Below are 21,115 nucleotides of genomic sequence, written 5' to 3' on the forward strand. Positions count from 1 at the left end.
ACTCCCTGTTGAGCGTGGAGCCCAACTCAGGGCTTGGTGTCTCCACCTCCGAGACCACATCCTGAGCTGAAATCAAGGGTCAGATGCTTAACCAACTGAGCCACCCGGGGTCTCTGAGGTTAGGTCCTAAAAGGCCTTAGAGCTTCCGCTTGGCACTCTTGAACCACTGGCTCTTGAGATGTTTTTTCTCTGAATCCAGCTGCCAGGGTATGAAAAGCCAAAACCTCATGGAGAGGCTACGTGTAGCTGCCTCAGCTGGTCTCTTAGCTGATGGCCGATGTCACAACTGTCAGCTCTGAGGGTGAGCCATTCTGGACTACCTGCCCATCTAGTCTTCAGATGACTCCAGCCCCAGCTGACATCCAAGTGTGTCGTGAGAGACTCCCAGAGATAACCACCCAGCTGAGCCCAGCCCACTCATGGAACCAGGAAAGGTGACATCTCGATACAGATAATACACTGTTCTGTCGAGACTCTAAGCTCTGAGGTGGTTTGTTTCACAGTCCAGAGAGGCACAAGGCACTGGGATATGTCACGTCCAGGCACCTCACGCCCCGTGGATGGGGAGATGGGATGGGACCCTGAGCCCCCTGGAGTCTTCTCCTTGGCTTCTCTCTGTCCACGGGCCGTGCTGGTTCCCTCTGCTCCTGTCCTCCAGCGGGTAAATATCAGGAAGACCACTTCCTGTGGGGTGGAGAGAACAGAGCCCACGGCTCTCCTGGGCATACATTTAATTTGGGTGGAGCAGAAGAATAAGAAGGCCCCCTTGGTCTTAAATCCGAACTAAAATCTCTAGCCTCACTTGGTGCCAGCTCTCATGCTGTTTTCATCCCAGGCACCTGTGGTCTATGTTTTTAATTCTTTCAGAAAACTCTGAGGGAAAAAGGTGCACAGTTAGTTTTCTTCTTCAGATCCCAACGAGCAACACCCTTTCCTTTTCCTAGGCTAGAAAGTGGTGTAGTTTTAATTTTTAGAAAGTTTCACTGCACTTTATCCCCTGAATCTAGTCTGCCTTTGGGTCTTGTTACATTTTTTGAAGCGTCTCTCAGATGGGCCTTGTTTTTGTTTTCCCAGTCGCTGCCATAGTTTCAGTTCTACAACCGCCTCCCCGCCTGCTTCTCCCCACCCCTCCACCCGCCATCTATGTGCTTTCCAGGCTTCCACCCCAACAACATTTATCATGCTACCCCCCTTGCTAAAGAGCTTACCTACTGCCTTGGGTCTGGTTCAAGGCCCTCCACAGTAATTAGCTTTATGACAGCTAATAGCCCTTCAAGCTCATCTTCCAAACTCAGTGACCCCATAAGGCAAATTCTACTTCACAGCAGACTCACTCCTGCTTCCTTCTTTTTTCTTGTCCTACTTATCTTGTCCTCCTACTTCACATGGTATCGTTCTCCCTCCCTTCTTGGAATTCCCCTGGCCTCTTAGGAAGCAGGAATTATGGGGTTTATGGCTGATTATTCCTCTGCTAGTCACACATTCCAACTTGCCCAAAAATTCTAATTCTTTTGAGGACACGTTCCCTAGTTTTTGGCTCAGTAAACGTGATTGGACTCATGATTTCTATGTAAAGAGCCAATGAAATCTTGTGGTCTTGATGGAATTGGAACAGGCGCTAGGAGCAAATATTTATTACGCCAGGTTCTGGCTAAGTACTTGATATATGTAATTTAGTTTGTTCTATTAAGTTCCCGAGTGTAACAACCCTATTGTCCTCTTTCTATTGAGGGGGAAGCTGAGATTTAGGGAAAGTAACTTTCTCAAGGTCACCCTGCTAGTAAGTGAAGATGGAGCTTGAAGTCAAGACACTGATCTGAGTTTCTAAGTACTATATCAAACCACCTCCTAAGGTATTTTTGAGGGGTCTAGGGAAGTTAAAAAAAAAATCTTTTTTTAATTTTCCTTCTCTACCATCCAGAGATACTGCTTCCATTTTATTAAATTTCCTTCACAGTATATTTGTATACACGTGCATTACCTTTTTACTAACTTATGATTGTCCTCTTTGTATACACAATCATATTGTTTCACTTAATATAACACAGTTTTCCCATGTTGTTATGCATCGATTTTTTTTTTAATGAATTGTTCAGACTGCAGAAAGTATGCAGTACAATAAAACATGCCCTCCCCAAAATGGGACTTTGGCTTGGGGTAGGAAAAGCTACCAAGAATAAGGAGACTTTAAATGTTAAGATATCAACTAAGAGATCTTAAATAATGTTCATGTTTTCAGGGGACACAATGAGGAGGCCCAAATAAAAGAGTCATTCTCTTTTCATATGGCAATGAATACTGGAAGCCCCAAGTGTAAAGCCTTCCAGAAGCTGATGGGGAAGGAAGACTAGCATTTCCTGACCACTTCTGACCACGTACCAGACCTTATGCCAGACAGTTCCCAGATGTGTTCTCACTTGCTTTTCCTAGCACCTTGTGAACAGAGGCCTTTTTGCCTCACCCGAGGGAAGGGAAAGGCAGGCTAACGTAGTGCAGGTCACAGGGGCATTGAGATACTAGAGTCTAAGGTCTTCCTTCTCTTAGAGAAGGCGGTTTCAGATCAAAGAAAAAAGAGATGAAGAAAGGCGAGAATGAGCTAAATGAGTCAGCTGATGTGACCAAAAAAAAAAAAAAAAAAATAGCTAATAGGAATCTTGAACACCAAGGAAAGGAACAATGAATCTGAGAGAACACGGGGGCTCCTTGTGGCCCAGTCTGGCAGGGGCAGGAGGGGCTGCAGAGTCGAGGGAGGGGCTGGCTTTGCAAGAAAGAAGAAGACCCCATTCTCCCAAGGGCCCGAAAGGGGGCTAAAGGCGGTTTTGGAGTATGGGCTGGAAAGCCAGGAACATTAAGAGGAGTCCTAGCTCTGGCGGGGGGGGGGGGGGGGGTTATGGGTTGGAAAGGGGTATGGAGCAGAGAACAGAACATCTGGAGGGTTAGGCTGCAGACCTGTGCCAGGAAATGTGCTGCATTGGGGCGGGGAGAAGAAATGCTGGAAGAGAAGAGGGGGAGAGTCTGGGCCTCAGGGCCTGAGTTCCCCGATCCTTTCCTTCTTTACTTGAACTCCTGCAGGACAGCAGAAGAAGGGGGGAGGTTGATGAGCTTCACCAAGCAAGAAGATGGGAGACCCGGCTGAGGCTCTTGCTCTTATGTGGGGAGAGGCCGCATCCTACCCTGTGACATGGGGAAAACATGGTGCTGTGGACCAGATGAGAGTCCAAACGCCTCCACATTCGATGGGCAGGCCAACGCTTGGTTGGCAGGGGCCTCTTGTGGAATTCAGTTCTTGGCCAGAAATCCCTGCCTTAGACCTTGGAAGATAGGAAGGAGGCTCAGCAAACCTGGCGGCTGCTCTTTGGGTTTGGCAAACTCGAGATTTTTCCAGCGCCTTGTGTTCAGCGAAACCGAAAATGTGTTTGGCTAGAAACCCTTCTCTAATTTTTAAACCCCTGAGCATTTTTTACGTAAATTTGATACACATGTTTTTGTCTTATTTTTATTTAGCTCATCAAATCGAATTAGGAGCTATAATGATGAAGGGAACAATGCTGATTTCCAAGAAGATTTTGGAGCCTTTTTTTTCTTAGAACTAAGTCTCATTTTCTCCCTATTAAAATTACCAGACTGAGCTGGATTTGAAATTTAGAACCCAAATGTGAAATAAAGATCCATGCTTGGCAAAGATGAAGCAGAGCAGGGGAATGTTCTTAGGAAGTCACAGTTGGAAAGCCAGGGTAGGCGTGGGGTGGGAGGTGAGGGGATGCAGGCAGGAAAGGATGGTTTAGATAAACGCACCTGGCTTCCTGAGCTCCCCCCAAGAAGCCCACCAGCCATGTCTCTGGTGTCTGCCTTTATTACCACCACCCAAGGAAGAGGAGTCTTTACTCTGAGGTTGGGGACGAGGGGGTCCCCCTGTGCCGGTCTTTCTTCCATAGCCCTCCATGGTGGCCAACTCCAGCTTCTCCTCCTCTTCTCTCCAACCTCCCTCCCCCTTTCCTGGTTCTGGCTAAGCCCTCTCCATCTGGAAGCATTTAAAATGTACAACAATTTTAATCTCGTGCAAAGGAATCTTGGGATCTACGCTACATACCCATTACGCTAAATTATATGTGCACAATCTTATTTTGCACAACTCTGTCTGGCCGAGGTTGGCACACACTGAAGCCTATTACTGTCTTTCCCAATTACTTTTTCTACTACGCCATCATTTTTCTTTTACAACTGTAGTCTGAGGTTAGCGGTATTTCCCTGAGAAATGTGAGCCACTGAGGTCCCAGGACAAAGATCCTCTTCAGAGCCACTGTGAACCTGTATTCAGAGGGTCCCTTAGATACCGTCTAGAGAAATTTCTTTGAACTCAGCTTTTCTCCCTGACAGACCCGGATCAAATTAGACAGGCTCGGGTAGGAGTACCATCTTGTTATTTCATAACTGTACAACCCTGGGGGGAGTTATTTCACTTCTTTGCATCTCAGTTTCCTAATCTGCAAAATGGGTATAATAGGCATATGTACCTCCTAGAGTTGTGAGGAGAAACTGAGTATAAAGGACACAGTAAGTTGTCTGGCCCAGACTAAGCAGTTGATAAATGTCACTTGTTATTATAAAAACTACACTTTATTGTGCTCGCTTTGGCAGCACATATACTAAAAAAAGCTACACTTTATTGAACTCTACATCTTTTCTAAGAGTGCTTACATCTTACCAGAGGTGGCCAGTTCCCTTTTAAACACCCTGTCCAGGGCAGCCCGGGTGGCTCAGCGGTTTAGCGCCGCCTTCAGTCCAGGTTGTGATCCTGGAGACCCGAGATCGAGTCCCATGTCTGGCTTCCTGCATGGAGCCTGCTTCTCTCTCTCTGCCTCTCTCTTTCTCTGCGTCTCCATGAATAAATAAATAAAATCTTAAAAAAAACAAACAAACACCCTGTCCAATCCCTCACCAATGCTGCACTAACCAACCCAATTCCCTGTAAACCAGCATCACTCTAGAGAGGTGACGTAAGGCTTCTGATCATCCCACTGGGCTCTCTCATCTGTTCTCAGGGAATCTCCCATGCACACCCAAGGAGAGCCTTTTCTTTGGAACCATGCTAATAGAGCAATCAGAAGATCTATAATCGAATTGTATAGAAATCATTCTCCTTCAAACCAAACCACACTTATTCTCGCTTTATATAGAAAAAAATAGGTGTAATGCGGAAGGGACGAGAAGGAAGAAGGAACACTTTAAGAAGCAAAGTGTTTAATTAGTGCTGAGCCCCCCCTCCCAACCCCCCTAAGGACATGAGTCACACTTCATCTGTTCCTTTTGCAAGTAGAAAGACTATGGCACCATTTAATGTCTGATAAATGCCTCTCTCTCAAGGGGGAAAATACAGAGTCCTTGGGTCTAGGACTTACTGCTTTCCTCTGGCCAAGAGTAGTTTCAGCACTAATTCGTGGATTCCCTGAATAGAGGGGATCAGGGATCCACAAGCTTCTGGGGCACCTGGGACACCGTATGTAGTCCTGGCCCCCATCATGCAGAACTGCTGTGAGGGCTCAAAGAGAGACATCCACAGCCACCTGACGAATGGTTAATTATTATTTCCACCCAGCTGATCTCATTTGAAATTCTGGGTAATATCAGAAAATGTGTGTGTCCTCCAGGCCTTATATTTACTAGAGTTTTCTGCCTCTGTGATTTCCCAACCTGTTGTGGCCACGTGTATTTTTTTTTAAATTTATTTATTTATTTATTTATTTATTTATTTATTTATTTATTTATTTATTTATTTATTTATTTTAGAGAGAGGCAGAGACACAGGCAGAGGGATTTATTATTTATTTATTGTTTGTTATTTATTTATTTATTTATTATTTATTTATTTATTTATTTATTTATTTATTTATTTATTTATTTTAGACAGAGAGAGGCAGAGACACAGGCAGAGGGAGAAGCAGGCTCCATGCCGGGAGCCCGACGCGGGACTCGATCCTGGGACTCCAGGATCACGCCCTGGGCCAAAGGCAGGTGCTAAACCGCTGAGCCACCCAGGGATCCTGGCCACGTGCATTTTAAATGCCTGCCTCAGCAATAAAGACCCTAAAGAATCGCCCACCCTGCTCACCGGCCTGCCGATGGGGTGGGCCTAGGAGGCTGTGTGGGCCCCTCGATGGCTCTGGAGTGGACAAGCTGAAGGGGCAGTTTATGGGCTGGGAAGTCACTTGTGGCCTAGTATAAAGAGCGAGCTGGAGGAATGAGCTTCCTCTCCGGTAACTTGGAATCGGGGGAGTGAGACTGGGCTGATGGGTAGCAGACACGTAGGGAACATGTCTGGGCACAACAACTTCATGAACGGAACAGACCCCCACTGCTGAGGCTCTCTGGGGGGCCTTGATGCCACAGCACCTGGCTGTTCAGGGGGCCTCCTGCACACACCACGAATACCTCTTCTAAGATGATTACGGCAAACACCTCCTCCTTTGAGTTAGCCTGAATGGGCCAGGGTTCCCTCCAACAAAAAGAGCCTTTGATAAAACAGCATCTATCCTTGGGAAGGGCCTGCCCATGGAGTTCTATTTAAACGCTGTGGGCATTTCCAGGGCAAGACATTGCTTTAAAAGGTAATTACACAGAATGCAAACACCATGGGTTCCTGACTCACCGTCCCTGGCTCCCCTCTGGCGTCAAACTAGGGAAAGGTCAAGCTCTCTCCCTCAACCCCTGTGGCACGCAGCCAGCGGAGGTCATGTGACACAGTTCTGGCCAGTGAGACGCAAGTGAGTAGCTGCTGGGCTGGACAGGCTGCCCGCCTCTTCCTTCCCACCTCTGCTGGAAATGCGATGCCTAGCGCACCTGCCACCACCTTGCAGCCACGAAGGAAAAGTCAGCGACGCAGAGGCCCAGCCCTGGCACACTGGGGGGATCGCCAACACTAGCTGCCACCCACGCCCAGCCTCCTCGTTAACATCAAAGAAAATATACCCATAACCCACCATGACTTAGATTCCTCTACGACTTAGAAGCAAAACGTTTTCTAAAGATACGCCCTGGGGCAGCCCCGGTGGCCCAGCGGTTTAGCACAGCCTGCAGCCCAGGGTGTGATCCTGGAGACCCAGGATCGAGTCCCATGTCAGGCTCCCTGCATGGAGCCTGCTTCTCCCTCTGCCTGTGTCTCTGCCCACCCCCTCCCCGTGTCTCTCATGAATAAATAAAATATTCTAAAAAAATAAATAAATAAAAAATAAAGATACGCCCTGAAGTAGAACTGGACATTGTTTCCCGTGTCATCAGAAAAGTGTGTTGTTGGTTTTTTTTTTTTTCTGACAATCAGTTGTAGGTGAGGAAAAACATTTTTTTCAACCAAAAATCAGGATTTGTCTTTCTAGTTAACTTCTCTCAATACCAGCTGAAGGCTATGAGTTATACAGGCGATTAGGGTGCGAGAGGGGATAAGGCATCTACACCAACAACCGCATGATGAGACAGAAAGTGGGATGGATTTTACAGACCTGAGGATCTGTGGAGAGACAGAGGCTACTTCTGGTGGGGAAGGGAAGTCTCCATAGGAGAAGCGTGTGAGATTAACCCTAGAGGGGAAAAGACTGACAATCTGGATGTTTGGGGCCGGGGAGGAGAGGCATTGTGGTCAGGAGCTATGGGAAACTCAAGGTCAGGCACAGGAAGGCCACAGCAAGTTCTTCCTGGCCTGCTTGGGGGGAACAGTGGCCAAACTTTTGGTCTAGAAAGTCTGACCAAATTCTAACAAGCCTTAAATGCCAACTGAAGGAGTCTGGGCGTTGTTCTCATAGCCACAGGCTGTGGTTTCTGAGCCAAGAGGAGTCAGTACCTGTTTGGGAACACCTACCCGATGACACAATGTAGGATGGATGTGGGACGGACGGGGCGGCGGGGGGACACGCCAGGGGCCTCTGCATCTATCTGGGGGAGGGAGTGGGGACAGTAGGAACCAGGAGAGTCAAAGTGAGAATGAACACAGTGGGAGAAAGAAACCCCATAGACGTACATGTGACCCAAGTTGGCTACTGCCAGGTTATGGGGCGCGAGTCACGGGAGGAACAATGCAAAAATATATCATTGCACAAAACAGAAACAAAAACCTCACGTGGTACCTCTGGCGCTGAAGACAGGAATGGTTTTATGTAGATGTTGGAGTCGTGCACCTTCAGATCATGGTCCCCAAGTCCCCTGGTCACTCCAATAGTTGCCATCACCCGGGCCTAGGAGCATAAGCAGAGGGCCATCAGAAACACTCACACATACAGAGGAAGCCTTCCCGTCACAACGTGGCTGCCACAGGCTAAGAGGAAGCATTTATTTTCTAATTCCTTCTGTGCCTCTCCATGCCCCTTGCTACTAACTCACATGGGCAGCCGCTTCCAAGGAAGGACTCACTGAGATCACTTATGTACTTAAGGGAGCGGGTTTTCTACCAGTTACCCTAAGTTCAACGGCTTGCTGCTGTCTCTTCTCCGCTTTCTTTTGTAGAGACTGGAAGGAAGGGTAACCAGGAAACCAAATCCAACACATGTATCGTGTCTACAGCTACTGCAATCGGTTCAAATCAAATCCAACACACCCATCACCCATCCGACTGTCCGTCTGTGATCCACCCACCCACCCCACATCAGCTCGTCCCTGAGAGGCTCTAGTAAAATATGTAAAAAAGGGAGGGGCAGCTCCCACCCTCCCAGAGCTCACGGAGTATATACTTCATGGCCACAGAAAAGATACCCTTTGCAGCTCTGCAGCCCGGCCTGCTAACATCCCCACAACTTCCCTCTGGGGGGAAAGGAACAAAATGTCACTTTGTTATAACTACACAGAGACCTCACCGCCTGTGCTTTCTCTAAACAATTTAGTTTTCCTGATGCTTTAACGAAATCAAGGAAATTGTACTATTATACTGATGCCTAACCAGTCAGCCTAACTATCTCCTAAATATCCACTGCGATCTGACTCACCCAAACATTCCCTGAGCACCTACTGTGCGCAGAAACATGCTGTGGGGGGGGCAAACGCCCCAGGACTTGTCCCTGATATAAAGGAACTTGTGAGGGGAGATAAGAGGTGCGAGTCTCACCGATGATATGTAACACGTGGCCAAGTGCTGAAAGGCACAACAGCCATGGGCTACAGGAGATCAGAGGAGGTAAAAACTCTGCTGAGAAAGTTTCCTGGAGGTGGTGCCACCATACGTTTATGCAAAAGGATGGGTGGCACTGAGACAGGTAAGCTCAGAGGGATGGCATGGAAGTCCTTCTGGGTGGAATGGAGCCCAATGGCCCACCCCCCGGATCGTCTGCAAGGTATCCAGGGTAGTGTCACGGTGCCAAGACCCTGGCCTGAAGCCTCACTCTATTCTTTGGGTCATAAGAGTAACTTACAAATGCTAAAAAACGTTACAACCCAAAACGTTATCCTGCTTTCCCAAAAAAGGCTATGGATTTTGGAGCTCGTTTGCATCGTTTTGGAGAAGACGGGCAGGTGTGCATTCAAGCAGAAATGAAACCATTGAAAGTTTTTTTTTTTTTTTTTTAAAGGCAAGTGTCAAAGGGGGTGAGAGGCAGGCAGGTGACGTGAAGCCTGGAGACCCCTGGTCAGGCGGGCTGCAGCTGGGGGCTGTGCTGGGGAGTGGCGGCGGCTCCTACGAGCGAGCAAGTGTTCAACTCTAGACGCGAAAATTCTGACTCCCCTGCGGCCCTTCTGCTCTCCCCACTGCAGTGGCAGCTTCTCTGGCTGGAAAAGCACAGGTGGGCGTTCTAGTCCAAAGAAATCTGATGTTTCTGCTAGTTACTGAACTTGTTTACAAAGTATGTAGGTGTTACCCACACAAATCCTGAAGAGCATTGGCAGGAATAGAATGAGAAGTTACGGCTGTGGAAGTCTTAGGAAACTTCTGGGTAGGTGTGTGCAGACAGGAGAGAGAACACCCCTGGAACGGATCGAGACAGAACCGACCGTGTGGTGGCTGTAAACATTTCTCGAGAAATCCCGGATCCCCCGACGGGGGATCTTGTGCTGCTGTACCACAGAGCAAGCCTGGAACAGCCTGGAGCCACGGTGGCTTTTAACTAGGCCCTCAGGTCCGGTGACACAAGTCGCCAGCTGCCCGTCACGGACCGTCAAGCCCTAGTCATCTGAAATGCTGGAGGAACGTGATGTGCCCGTGACACGGACATGGGCTGCACTGGGCAAGGCCTGGCGCCCTTCAGGCCTACTCCGATCGTCCTCTAAGGGCCATCAGTCCCTCTCCCTCGGGCACGGGGGAAGCACACTAGACACCGCCGAGAAGTCCGTGTAATACTTCCGCATTTACTGGGGGCCCGTGTGGGCCACGTACCGGCAGGCAGGTGCTAGGGGTACAAAGATCACAGGAGGTGGCTCTGGGCTTACTGGGACTCACTGGGTGGTCCTGAGATCTCGGCCCCACAGGGGCTAGAGCGGCAGGCCCAGGTCACCGGGCTGAGGGTGCGCGTTGCCACATCATCCCCGACACCGACGGTGGGCCCAATGTCCCTTCCTGGCGGGATGGGGAGGTTTCCAAGAACCCGGGCAAAAGTCATTTGAAAAATGATCCCTACGGGAATCGGACGCTCAGGTTTCATTTCCCCACGCGGAACGGCCCCTTGCACGGCAATCACGGCTACTGAGCCCAAATCGTGGCCTGTGTGCCCGCTCACACACGTGCATGCAGGTCACCTCGCAGCCTCAGAGCCTCGGCCACTGGCCGACGCGAATAGCAGCCTCGTGGCTTATCGTGGCCAACACGGGGACGTGATGCCCGGGCCTGTGGTCACACTCAGCTCTGGACTCCGGACGCGGCATGTCATTTGCACAAACCCCACCTGCAACCCTAGGGCTCAGCACTCGCCGCCCCCCCCCCCGCCCGCCACGGCCCCTCAGTGGAGGCAGGAGGAAGGAAGGTGATATTCATTCTTGCAGCTGTCAAGGCTGCGGGAGGGGGGCCTCGTGCCCTCGGTCCCGGGGAGGGGGGGGGCCCATGCCTACCTTCTTGCCTTCTCCGTATATGAGGGGAAACTTCAAGTCATCATCCTCGATGGTTTTGTATGCCCTGTAGGGGGATAGACAACATTTAAAAAAACAAAAAGAAAAAGGTTTGCCCTCACTTAGCACCCCACTGCCCTGACACTGGCGGCTGGGTGCTCCACGGTCCCGGACGCTCCGTCACGCAGCGCGCTGCCACCCTCTCTGTTCCCCGAGGTGCTCTTCCTTCAGAATCGCGTGGGTGTACGCAAAACAACAAGCCAGGAACCGTCAACCCTGTGCTCGCTAGCAGAGGGACAGAATAAGGCAGTCTGATCATAAGGAGCAGGAAGGGGGGCGGTGGGGTGTTGTCCTGAGCCCCAGGAAGTGCCCCGGCAGCAGTGACAAGGGTCTTGCCATTGATCCAAGGCCAAGATGGATGGGGCGTGAAAGGGCTCTGCGAGCCAGGCCTGCCCTTCGGGGGTTGTTTACCCCCAAGCAGCCTCATGCTGCGATGGCTGGAGAAGGAGCCCTTGGAGCCAGTTTGACCTCGCTGTGATATTCAAGGTTGGCAGAAAGTTCTTTGTTTCGCAACAGCTATTCAGTGGCCCTGCGACACACATGGGAGGAAAAGCCGGTTTATGCTTCGGTGGCTGATCCTGGACGTGGCTGCCCAGGTGCCACTACCCACAGCAGAGGCTGGCCCGGCTAAGCCCGGGCTAACCCTAGGGAGGAAATGAAGTCCACGTCCAGCAGTTCTGCTCATGAGAAGTTAAAAAACAAGCAGCAAAGGAACAGGGCACTTGATGGCTAAGTGTACCACCCCTGCGCAAGCAGCTCCACCTTGTCTGGTCTCAGTTTCCCCATCTGTAAAATGAGGAGAGCCACATAGGATGTAAAGCACTTGGCACGGAGCCTGGCACTTAGGAAGCGCTCACGTAGTCATGCTGATCACTAACGATCGATAGATACCCAAACCTTGGCACAGAGCTCCCCTCTCTGCAGGATGGGGCCAGCACCACCTCCAATGAGTATTAGGGGCACCAAGTAGAACCTGGGGTAGCTTCTACTAGGTGGGGTGCTCAAAACGAGGTGCTTCTCTAAAATAATGTCCACTGAGCACATGGAGAAAACTAATTTGTGTAACGGGCTTCCAATCCCAGTGATACACGGAGGCACCTTGGAAATGAACCTGCCATCAAGTTGACGGAAGCTCTTGGTATACGAAAGAACGTGACCTGGTTCAAAGACAGTTCAACCCGAAAGCTAATGCAGGGCCAGCTTTAGTTTCTGGGAAATTATTTAGGTCAACTGTTCCCTCCAGAGGGGATTGGTGAAGATTTGGCACAGGATGTGCCTGGGCCTGTGTTCGGCCCCGGGCGGCCGGGTGAACCTGCCTGGGCCTCAGGATCCTCATTTGTCAGAGAGGAGACCCGAGGCGTACCCGCGCGGCCTGGTGAACGTGCTCAGCTCAGGGGTCTGTGGCTCAGGCCCGGCACGCACCGAGAGCTTGCCCAGCTGCTGGCACCGCCCTCACGTGCGCCCCGAGGTGCTCCAGGAATCCCAGTCGCAGAAAAGAACTGTCCTGGGGCAGCCTGGGTGGCCCAGGGGTTTAGCGCCTGCCTTGGGCCCAGGGCCTGATCCTGTGGACCCGGGATCGAGTTCTACGTCGGGCTCCCAGCATGGAGCCTGCTTCTCCGCCTCTCTGTGTAACAATCAAAATCAACTGGGCAACTAGCTTAGCCCTCAAGGTGACCGACTATGGGGCTCAATGGATGGGGGGACACAGCCTGAGAACAGTGGGCAGGAGCAGGGCTTGGGGATGGCCAGACTCCAAGAAGCAGGGACAGGAGACGTGGCTGGAGGGGGACTGGGCTCTGAAGACCCCACAGGAGTCCAGGATTAAACGGGAGGCTGCAGGCAGAAGCTGCAGCATCGGTGACTGAAGTTACTCGGGGCTCGGCAGGGACGGGCCCGTCTCACAGACCCCCGGCCCCGCCAAGCCGCTCACCACAGCTCCTCTCAGAGATGCCCGCTCACCTTGGCCTGGTCACCTATGGGCACAGCGCAGGCTCTTGTACTTTAGTTGCTAGTTTTTCATCTTCGAAAACAACAAAAATAGGAAAACTAACAATGGCGACTTTGGAAAAAGGCTTATTCTGCTCCTGCCGTCGCTGGCCTTCAGTCAGGGAAGCGGCCTCCCGCGGGCGGTGCCGGCAAGCGGCAAGGTGGACGGCCCGGAGCAAATGCGAGCCCGGGCCTCGGCCCCTGGGCGTCCGGGCCCAGGCATCACAGAGAGGCCGGGGGCTTCCTGCCACGCGTGGGGTCCGGCGTCACGGAGACAGAATGAGGCCCTCAAGACTTTGAACTGGTAGCTTGACTCAAGTCCGGATAAATTCCCTCAAAGCACTATGGCATAGTGGGAGGGAAGGTGAGCAGAGTGTGGGGTGACGGGCACTGGGGGGCAGTTGGCGGGATGAGCACTGGGTGTTAAGCTATATGTTGGCAAATCGAACTCCAATAAAATTTTTTAAAAAACCACAAAAACGAGGATCCCTGGGTGGCTCAGCGGTTTAGCACCTGCCTTGGGCCCAGGGTGTGATCCGGGAGTCCCGGGATCGAGTCCCACGTCGGGCTCCCTGCATGGAGCCTGCTTTTCCCTCCTCCTGTGTCTCTGCCTCTCTCTCTATCTCTATGAATAATAAATAAATAAATCTTAAAAAAAAAAGTATGTTAAAAAAAAAATCCCACAAAGCACCACCACAGCGCTGACTTACTCACGGGCCGCACGTGGGGCGGGCTGCTGAGTCGGAAAGTGGCGCTCGGGTGGCCCACCTGACCGGAGGAGACTGAGGCTCAGAGAGGGCAGGTCACTCTCCCGGGATCACACACACCTGAGCGGCCTGAAGCAACACACCGGAGCAACGGGACGTCAGGGCTCGGCTCTGGTGCTTCTCGCTCTGGTTGAAAAATCTGAAATGAGACCATTTCAGATGGTCTGCCATGTCTGCCTGCCCGTCGGGGAGAAAAGCAGGCACCGGACGAAGAACAAGTGTCTTTGGCAAAGGACAGAAGGGAATTTTCTGGGGGGGGGGGGCAAAAGAACAAAAGGGGACGGCACGGGGAGCAGGTAGGCACCGGTGGGCGTCCTCGGGCCTGCGGGTGCAGGAGGCTGCAGAGCGCGACAGGGTCCCGCCCCAGGACAGTGGGCCTCTCACGCATGGGTTTGCAGCTTGGGGGCCTCCCGTTTTTGTTTTCTTTTTTCTTTTCTTTTTTTTTTTTTTTAAGATTTATTTATTTATTCATGAGAGACATAGAGAGAGAGAGGCAGAGGCACAGGCAGAGGGAGAAGCAGGCTCCACGCAGGGAGCCCGACGTGGGACTGGATCCTGGGACCCCAGGATCACACCCTAGGCCGAAGGCAGGTGCTAAACGGCTGAGCCACTGGGGCTGCCCTTTTTTTTTTTTTTAATATTTTGATTTATTTATTTACGGGAGACACACACAGAGAGAGAGGCAGAGACACAGGCAGAGGGAGAAGCAGGCTCCATGCAGGGAGCCCGATGTGGGACTCGATCCTGGGACCCGGGGTCACAGCTGGAGCCCCCCAGCGCCCTGCCTCCCCTGCTCCTACCCACTTGCAGGCCTGCCTGCTGTTGATCCTGCATCACAGCCCGTGTCAGGCTGTGGGCCTCACCGCCCTCCTCAGCCGCGGGGCCGCAAGGGAAGGACGGCAGTTCGATGCCCGAGCCCCGGGGGGCGGGGGGCACTGGGGAGCATGACTATAGACAATACCGAGGCCTTCCTACCAGGTCCCATGAGCTCACAAACCCTGACTGAATTGAAAAACTCCAAAAACTCAATTCCTCCCTAGTCTTCACGACACCGTGACCAGAGAGCATATTCAGAGAATTACTTGTAACAAGAAAGTGAAACCGAAAGGCTTACGAAAGATTTTTCAGAATTACTCTAATTTGGGGTCAATCCTTAATGAATATTTATGAGGCCAACTGATGGAAGGATTGGGGGGGTAAAAAAAAATCGAGGCTTAAAGAGAGCTGGATTCAAGGGCTTTCCCCAAGTAGAGACCAGTTTCATTAAGCGGAGAAGTTTCCATCAAACAGGTTTTTGGAAAGTAAGGGTTTTCCACCGCGACGTTGATTTTGCAAAGCCAAGGAGCCGAGGCTCGGCTGGTCCCCGGGGCTGCATGGCAGTGCGGGCGCCCCTCCTGGGCTGACACCCGTCACACGGGTCCCCGGCGGCTGCCCCGGGTGGACAGTGCTGGCGGTCACCGTCCTGGGTGCCTGGGGACACCAGCTGCTTCTACCGGGGACCAGCCCCGGAAATCCTGACACCCCGGCAGCTGCTAGCGTGTTCCAAGCCCCCCAACTCCCAAGGCCGAGGTGCGTCCCTTGCCCTTCCTGGAGGCTTGCTACCCTGCCCAGGGCCACCCTGCCCCCTGGCTCGACTCCCCACCCGCACGGTGCTCTCCCAACCCCCCTGATGGCCGCGGCCTGGGTTCGCAGCCGGCTTCCCCCTCTTCTCCCCAACGTTATCCTCAGTAATTTGATTTGTGTGGGGGATGCTTCTGGAATCTGGGCCTGGTAACTCCCAACCTACTTCCTGATGACCGTCCTGTGGCTCCCTAGGCCCCTGGTCACGCGGGCTTTGCTGCAAGGACTGCCTCTCCTTGGAGCTCCCCGCCCCCCCTCCCCCGGGCCCTCTGGCCACTGTCCCCATGGGTCCCGCAGCCCTAAGTTGTCCAGGCCACACAGATGCCCCAGGCAGCCTCCGCTTGGGACAGCTCTTCCCAATTGCCTCTTGCTGGCAGCCCAGACCTCCTCCCCCACTTGACCCTCTAAGGGGACAGAAACCACAGGAGTTGAATGTTCGGTCCCCTGCCTTGGCTGCCACTGCCTTCTCCATCGCATCTACCTAGGTGACAGCGGACGGTGCCGGGACCAGGGGGACGGCAGGAAAGGTGCTGGAACCTGCTCAGTTTTGTCCTTTATCTGTATTCTCAGAGCAACCAGAGTAATTATTTTAAAATGTCAGGGAGCGTCATTACCTTGCTCTAACCCCCCCATAGGTTTCCCCAGCCTCCTCTAAATAAAAGCCAAGCACTGAAAGCACTTTAACATCGGGGCCCACCCCGACATTTCCTCCTCCCCTTTGCTGCTCCCTGCCTGCCCTAACTCGGGAAGTGCCTTCCTTCCTTCCTTCCTTCCTTCCTTCCTTCCTTCCTTCCTTCCTTCCTTCCGTGTGTCTCCTCTGTTGCTCCCCTTCACCCCCGGCCCGCGTAGGTCCTCAGGGGACAGTGGTTTTCATCTTGCCACCCGCGGCATCCCGGGCATGAAGGAGGTGCCAAGGTGCAACGGGGCTGGCAAGCATCTGAGGGTGCGGGCAAACTGAGGAAGGCCGCCTGGGCTGGGGCTCTATCCCCCCTTGTGGTTTCTTGTCCTACGCAGATTTACAAAACAAAGACTGGGTGACGGGCACCGAGGGGGGCACTTGATGGGATGAGTACTGGGTGTTATGCTATATGTTGGCAAATTGAACTCCAATAAAAAATAAATTAAAAAACAAACAAAAAACCAAAAAACAAAAGCAAAGGGCTTTCTGATTTCCCCCAACTACTTTCTGGATCTCCTACCGCCACTGCTCACCCACCTCACCCAGGGCAGGTGCGGCCCCCCCCCCCCCCCCCCCCCGGCTGGCTGCGTGCGGCCCTTGCGGCTGCTAGACACCGGCGCTCCCGAGGCCCCAGCCAGCCCCGCCGATGTCCCTCCGAGGGCTCCTCTGGGACAACACCTCTCATCTCGGTGTCAGTTTTGTCATTGTTCCCAGACAAAGGTTTGCTTGTGTTTGCGGGCTGGCCGAGCGGCGGCCTGCTAGCCCATCTCCCACCACCATGTCTCTTTTAATTCACAATCCTCACCCTTCACCTTAAGATTCCCTGTTGGCCAAAAAAAAAGATTCCCCGTTGGCTTTCCATAGAAAATAGACCCCAACAATAAGGCCCTGTGAGATCTGATCTTTGCACGCTGCTCTGACATCTTTTATTTTCCACTTTTTTAAAAAAAAAGAATTTTTAAAAGAGATTTAAAAAAAATTACTGATTTGAGAGTGAGCATGAGAAAGCACAAGCAGAGGGGACGAGTAGAGGGGGAAGCCGACTCCCCGCTGAGCAGGGAACCCAATGTGGGACTTGATTCCAAGACGCTAGGATGGTGAGCCAAGCTGAAGGCAGGTGCTGAACTGACGGAGCCACGCAGGCGCCCTCCACTAGGGTCCCCGAAGCTAGTAGCTTCCTTGCCGTCTCTTTACGGGGCCTCGGTGGGCCCTCTGCCTGGGGCCGCCCTCCCCTGGGCCTCCCCTCTGGCTCCTGGGCCCGCTCAGCCTTCTCGGACTGCTCCTGGCCACCGTGCTTCAGCTCTCCCTGGGCTTGCACAGCACAGTCTGAAAGTACCTATTTATATGAATTGTGTTTACTTATTTCTCGTCCCCCGACCCCCAGCCCCAGCACATTAGTCCAATGAAGGCAGGGACATTTCCCTCATTCGTGGCCAAATCCTCCTGTCTACAACTGTGCAGGCACATCGTGGACGTGAAGCAGATACTAGTTAAAGACATAACAAAGTCTTGGCTTCCCCATTCATTCTGCCTTAATTGGTAAGCTTTTTTTATGGCTGAGATTCAGGGCCAAGTCCTGTCGGTGATACCCTGAACTTGTGTTTACCTCTTTACGTTATAATTTTAGGTCCACCTTTACTACCGATATATAGTAGTACAGAGTCACAAAGCTATAAAAAATGGCATTTGTGATCCTCTTGCCTATTACTTTCTCCTGACAATTCCTAAGTTCCACCTCCGGAATGGCAGGTGTTGTGCTGTTACGTGTTTCTCCAGGGTATATAGTGTTACCTCGACACATGTCTTCCATATTAACTTGCTAAGGCAAGTCTCCCACTGAGAAAGTTCTTCTGTGTTTTTGCCAGATTGCTCCATTCCCAAGCTAGAGCCCCCACTCGGACGTCTTAACCCACAAGGCCAGGAACCCCAAAGTTCACACTTTGGCATCATCCACCTAGATCACTTCCCATGATCTTCTTTCTCTTCCAAATCAAGACCTTTCATTAGACTGAGGGACAGAAATACCACTCATTTCCCTAAGTCTTGATTCCCTTAGCGACACTTCAAAGTCATTTAAGAAGAATGTGCCCCCTCTGGGACGGCCTAATCCCGGGCGACAGTCCGCTCGTAGGAGCCCAGTGACACACACCAGTGGGTCACATTCTTCTACTCGCTAACCTCTCCCCATGGCCTGGGATGCCTGTCCCTCCCCCGGAGGGCTCTCTTCCTAGATCCTCCCTTCCCTCTACTGGGATATATGAAAGAACACCAGGCCTGGGGTCAGAGGTCTTGAAGTCCCAGCTCGGTCCGCGAGTGAACTAGCTGTGTGACCTTGGCAAAGTCCCTCAACCTCCCCGAATGTGCTTCTTCAGCTGGATTCTGCAGGAAAGGCTGCAAAGATTAATGCAAATACGGCTGAGAAGTCCTTTGTGAAGGATAAGGGGCTTTTTATCTCAACTGTGGCGGTGAAGGCCTTGGCAGTCTCGGTCTTTCTTCACTATGATGCAGAGCAGTAGCTGGTGAGCACGCCCCCGCAGGAAAACCGCTTCTTGCTGAGCACCCAGGCCGCCCCGATTCATGCTTTTCCTACTGCTACGGAGGATATCAAAGCACAAAAGCCAGCGCCTGTGCACCTGTATTCAGAGAAGTCCATTGTTCTGCTCTAAGGTGAAGGATCAAGAGACTCAGAAACCTCAGAGCCCGTAATTGACAGGGGATGCTTTGAGGTTGGCCTCAAACAGGCACAAAGGGAGCATTTCTCCCCCAGAGCGACAAGCTGAAATGCCCCTTCTGGGAGCAAAGTAAAAGGCACAAGAAGTCTCCTTTTGCTCATAGCGAACACCAAGTCTTGGACAGACAGGGACATGCTGCACAGGGCCTGAGCAGGTTTGGATGGAGGATGGTGGGCAGAAGCGTCTAGGTCTCTGGTCCCCACATCTGCTTCCTACAGCCATATGTCAACAAAAGCTCGACTCCCTGGAGGCCGGGATGAACCACCACCTGGGCCTGGCTGGTCAGGAGCAGACACATGCCTGGAGCCCAAATGCCACTCATGGCTTTTAAGGGCTTGGCACGACCCCAACTCAGCAATTCATGGAATCCACAGAGGCTCTCCCTGGACCCGCCTCTCTCCACACCCACCCTGCCCAGACCTTCCTGGAAAAAGCAACAGAGTTGGCAGTCACCTCATGCTTCCTTTTGTCCTGCCAGCCATCTGTATTTCCAAAGGAATCAAAACCCAAAGCCACAGAGCAGTAAATGGAGGCCGCTTCCTGCTCCTGCCCTGGGACGGGCAGCCCACTCTGCCTTCACTGTGTGAATATCCACGCGTCTCCGTGAAAGCAACACAAGAATATTTTATATTTTATTACATCTTACTCTTATTTTTTAAGATCTTCCTCCAAGGGGGGCTTTTTTTTTTCCTCCTGGTTTCAAAGACTCCTAGTTAATAAATCCCCCATTAGTTTCTTAAATTTGTCTTTGGATCAAATCTTAATATGCTGGAAAAATGTCACCAAACTGTCAGGGAGGAGGAATCTGAGGCAAGCCTAATGAAATCTGGAATAAGGATGAGAGGCGGCCGTTGGGGCGCAGAGTAAACTGGAAGAGGCTGAGAAACCACCCACATCTACCCGGCAGTTGCAGGGTTGAGGAGGATCCTTTAACATCTCTGCCACAGGCTTGCCAGCGCATAGCAGGCTTCCATGATTTGTGAACCTACATTTTGGGGGATGGGGTCATCCTGTGCTAGGAATGTATCCTGTGATACTTGATACTTGAGTCCCTGTATCCTGTGCTAGGAATGGTCATCAACTGGTTCCTGGGAAAGTTCCCTGTGCGGCCAAGGCTCTACAAACAAATGCTACCTTGTTTTCTCCTTTTGGTCCTTGGAGCATCATTGAAGTTATTTGAGGCCTGCAAGGTCCTGAGCTATACACTACATATGGGTTGACGTTCTCGCGCTAACAGTCTGGATTCGGTCTTAAATAATAAGCCAGAATTGTAAAAGCGTCCTGGGTATTTGGCGCCACTAATGTGGAGGTGCAATGCTGCCTAGCTTGTGTACGTCCCGCTGTCTCTGACGAGAGAAACAAACGAAAGTGGGACCCTTCTGGCCATGGCTCCAGAAAACCTTCTCCATAATGGGGCCCAAACTCTGCTTCCTGCCTTTGCAGTTGCCCTTGACGTAATCCTCTGATTAAGAGACCCACACCCTGTGGGGAAAGGCCTACCTCTCCCCTCCGAATCACCAGCGTGCCTGCACCAGATCCTGCCCAGAATCTGCAAGCAGTAACCGTTCCTCGAATTTGGCTGAAGGACTCCTCCTCCTAACACCAAGTCTGTGGTGAGTAGCACAAGGCTTCAGAGCTTGCTCTCCTTACACTAGCCTGCTTGCCGGGGGCAAAGTCTATAGGGCTTTGAGCAGGTTTGGATGGAGGATGGTGAACAGAAGCATCTAGGTCTCTGGTCCCCATTTCTGCTCCCCGGAGGCAGACCCTGTTAGCCTAGGGTACGCACAAACACATTTTGGAAACAATACTTACCCTTACCGGGTGATACACACGGAGATTTCCTTTTCTCCTTACGCTACTTAATTTGTTTAAAATGCTTATCTCCACACACTAAATTGCTTTCACAGCCCCACTAATGGGTCCTTACCCACAGGTGAAAATTTGTGTGAAGGAAGAGAACCTGCTCTTAGTAGCTCCAGATTGGCAGCTCAGGCTTTGGCCAGATGAGAGCAGTAAGCTCTACTGGAATCATTCGGGAATGTTTCCTGAGCACCTGCTAAGTGCCAGGCACTAGCACAAGCACTGAGAATGTGGAGTTAAATAACACAGATACAGTCAGGGTTGTCTCTTAGCTCATGGGCCCAAGGTTAGGAGTGGAACAGGATTCACAGAGAAGATGCTGTGACTCAGTCTTTTGGAGATGAAATTGGTCATCTGTGTACACAAAACAGAACCGATAATATTTCAGGATAAAACATTCT

At 51.6% G+C, this 21,115-nt stretch overlaps 1 protein-coding gene across 1 annotated transcript in view; it reads right to left on the bottom strand.

Moving 5' to 3' along the window:
- Positions 1 to 21,115, bottom strand: part of PPM1H (protein phosphatase, Mg2+/Mn2+ dependent 1H) — a 255,422-nt gene that overhangs the window by 34,403 nt on the left and 199,904 nt on the right. The window contains exons 7-8 of the mRNA XM_055327916.1: positions 11,014 to 11,077; positions 8,115 to 8,222 (exon numbers count right to left, since the gene is read on the bottom strand). Of these exons, the coding sequence (XP_055183891.1) occupies positions 8,115 to 8,222; positions 11,014 to 11,077 (172 nt within the window). The remainder of the gene's footprint in view (positions 1 to 8,114; positions 8,223 to 11,013; positions 11,078 to 21,115) is intronic.

The sequence above is a fragment of the Nyctereutes procyonoides genome, unplaced genomic scaffold, assembly GCF_905146905.1.
Source record: "Nyctereutes procyonoides isolate TBG_1078 unplaced genomic scaffold, NYPRO_anot_genome, whole genome shotgun sequence".
Classification (NCBI taxonomy): Eukaryota; Metazoa; Chordata; class Mammalia; order Carnivora; family Canidae; genus Nyctereutes; species Nyctereutes procyonoides.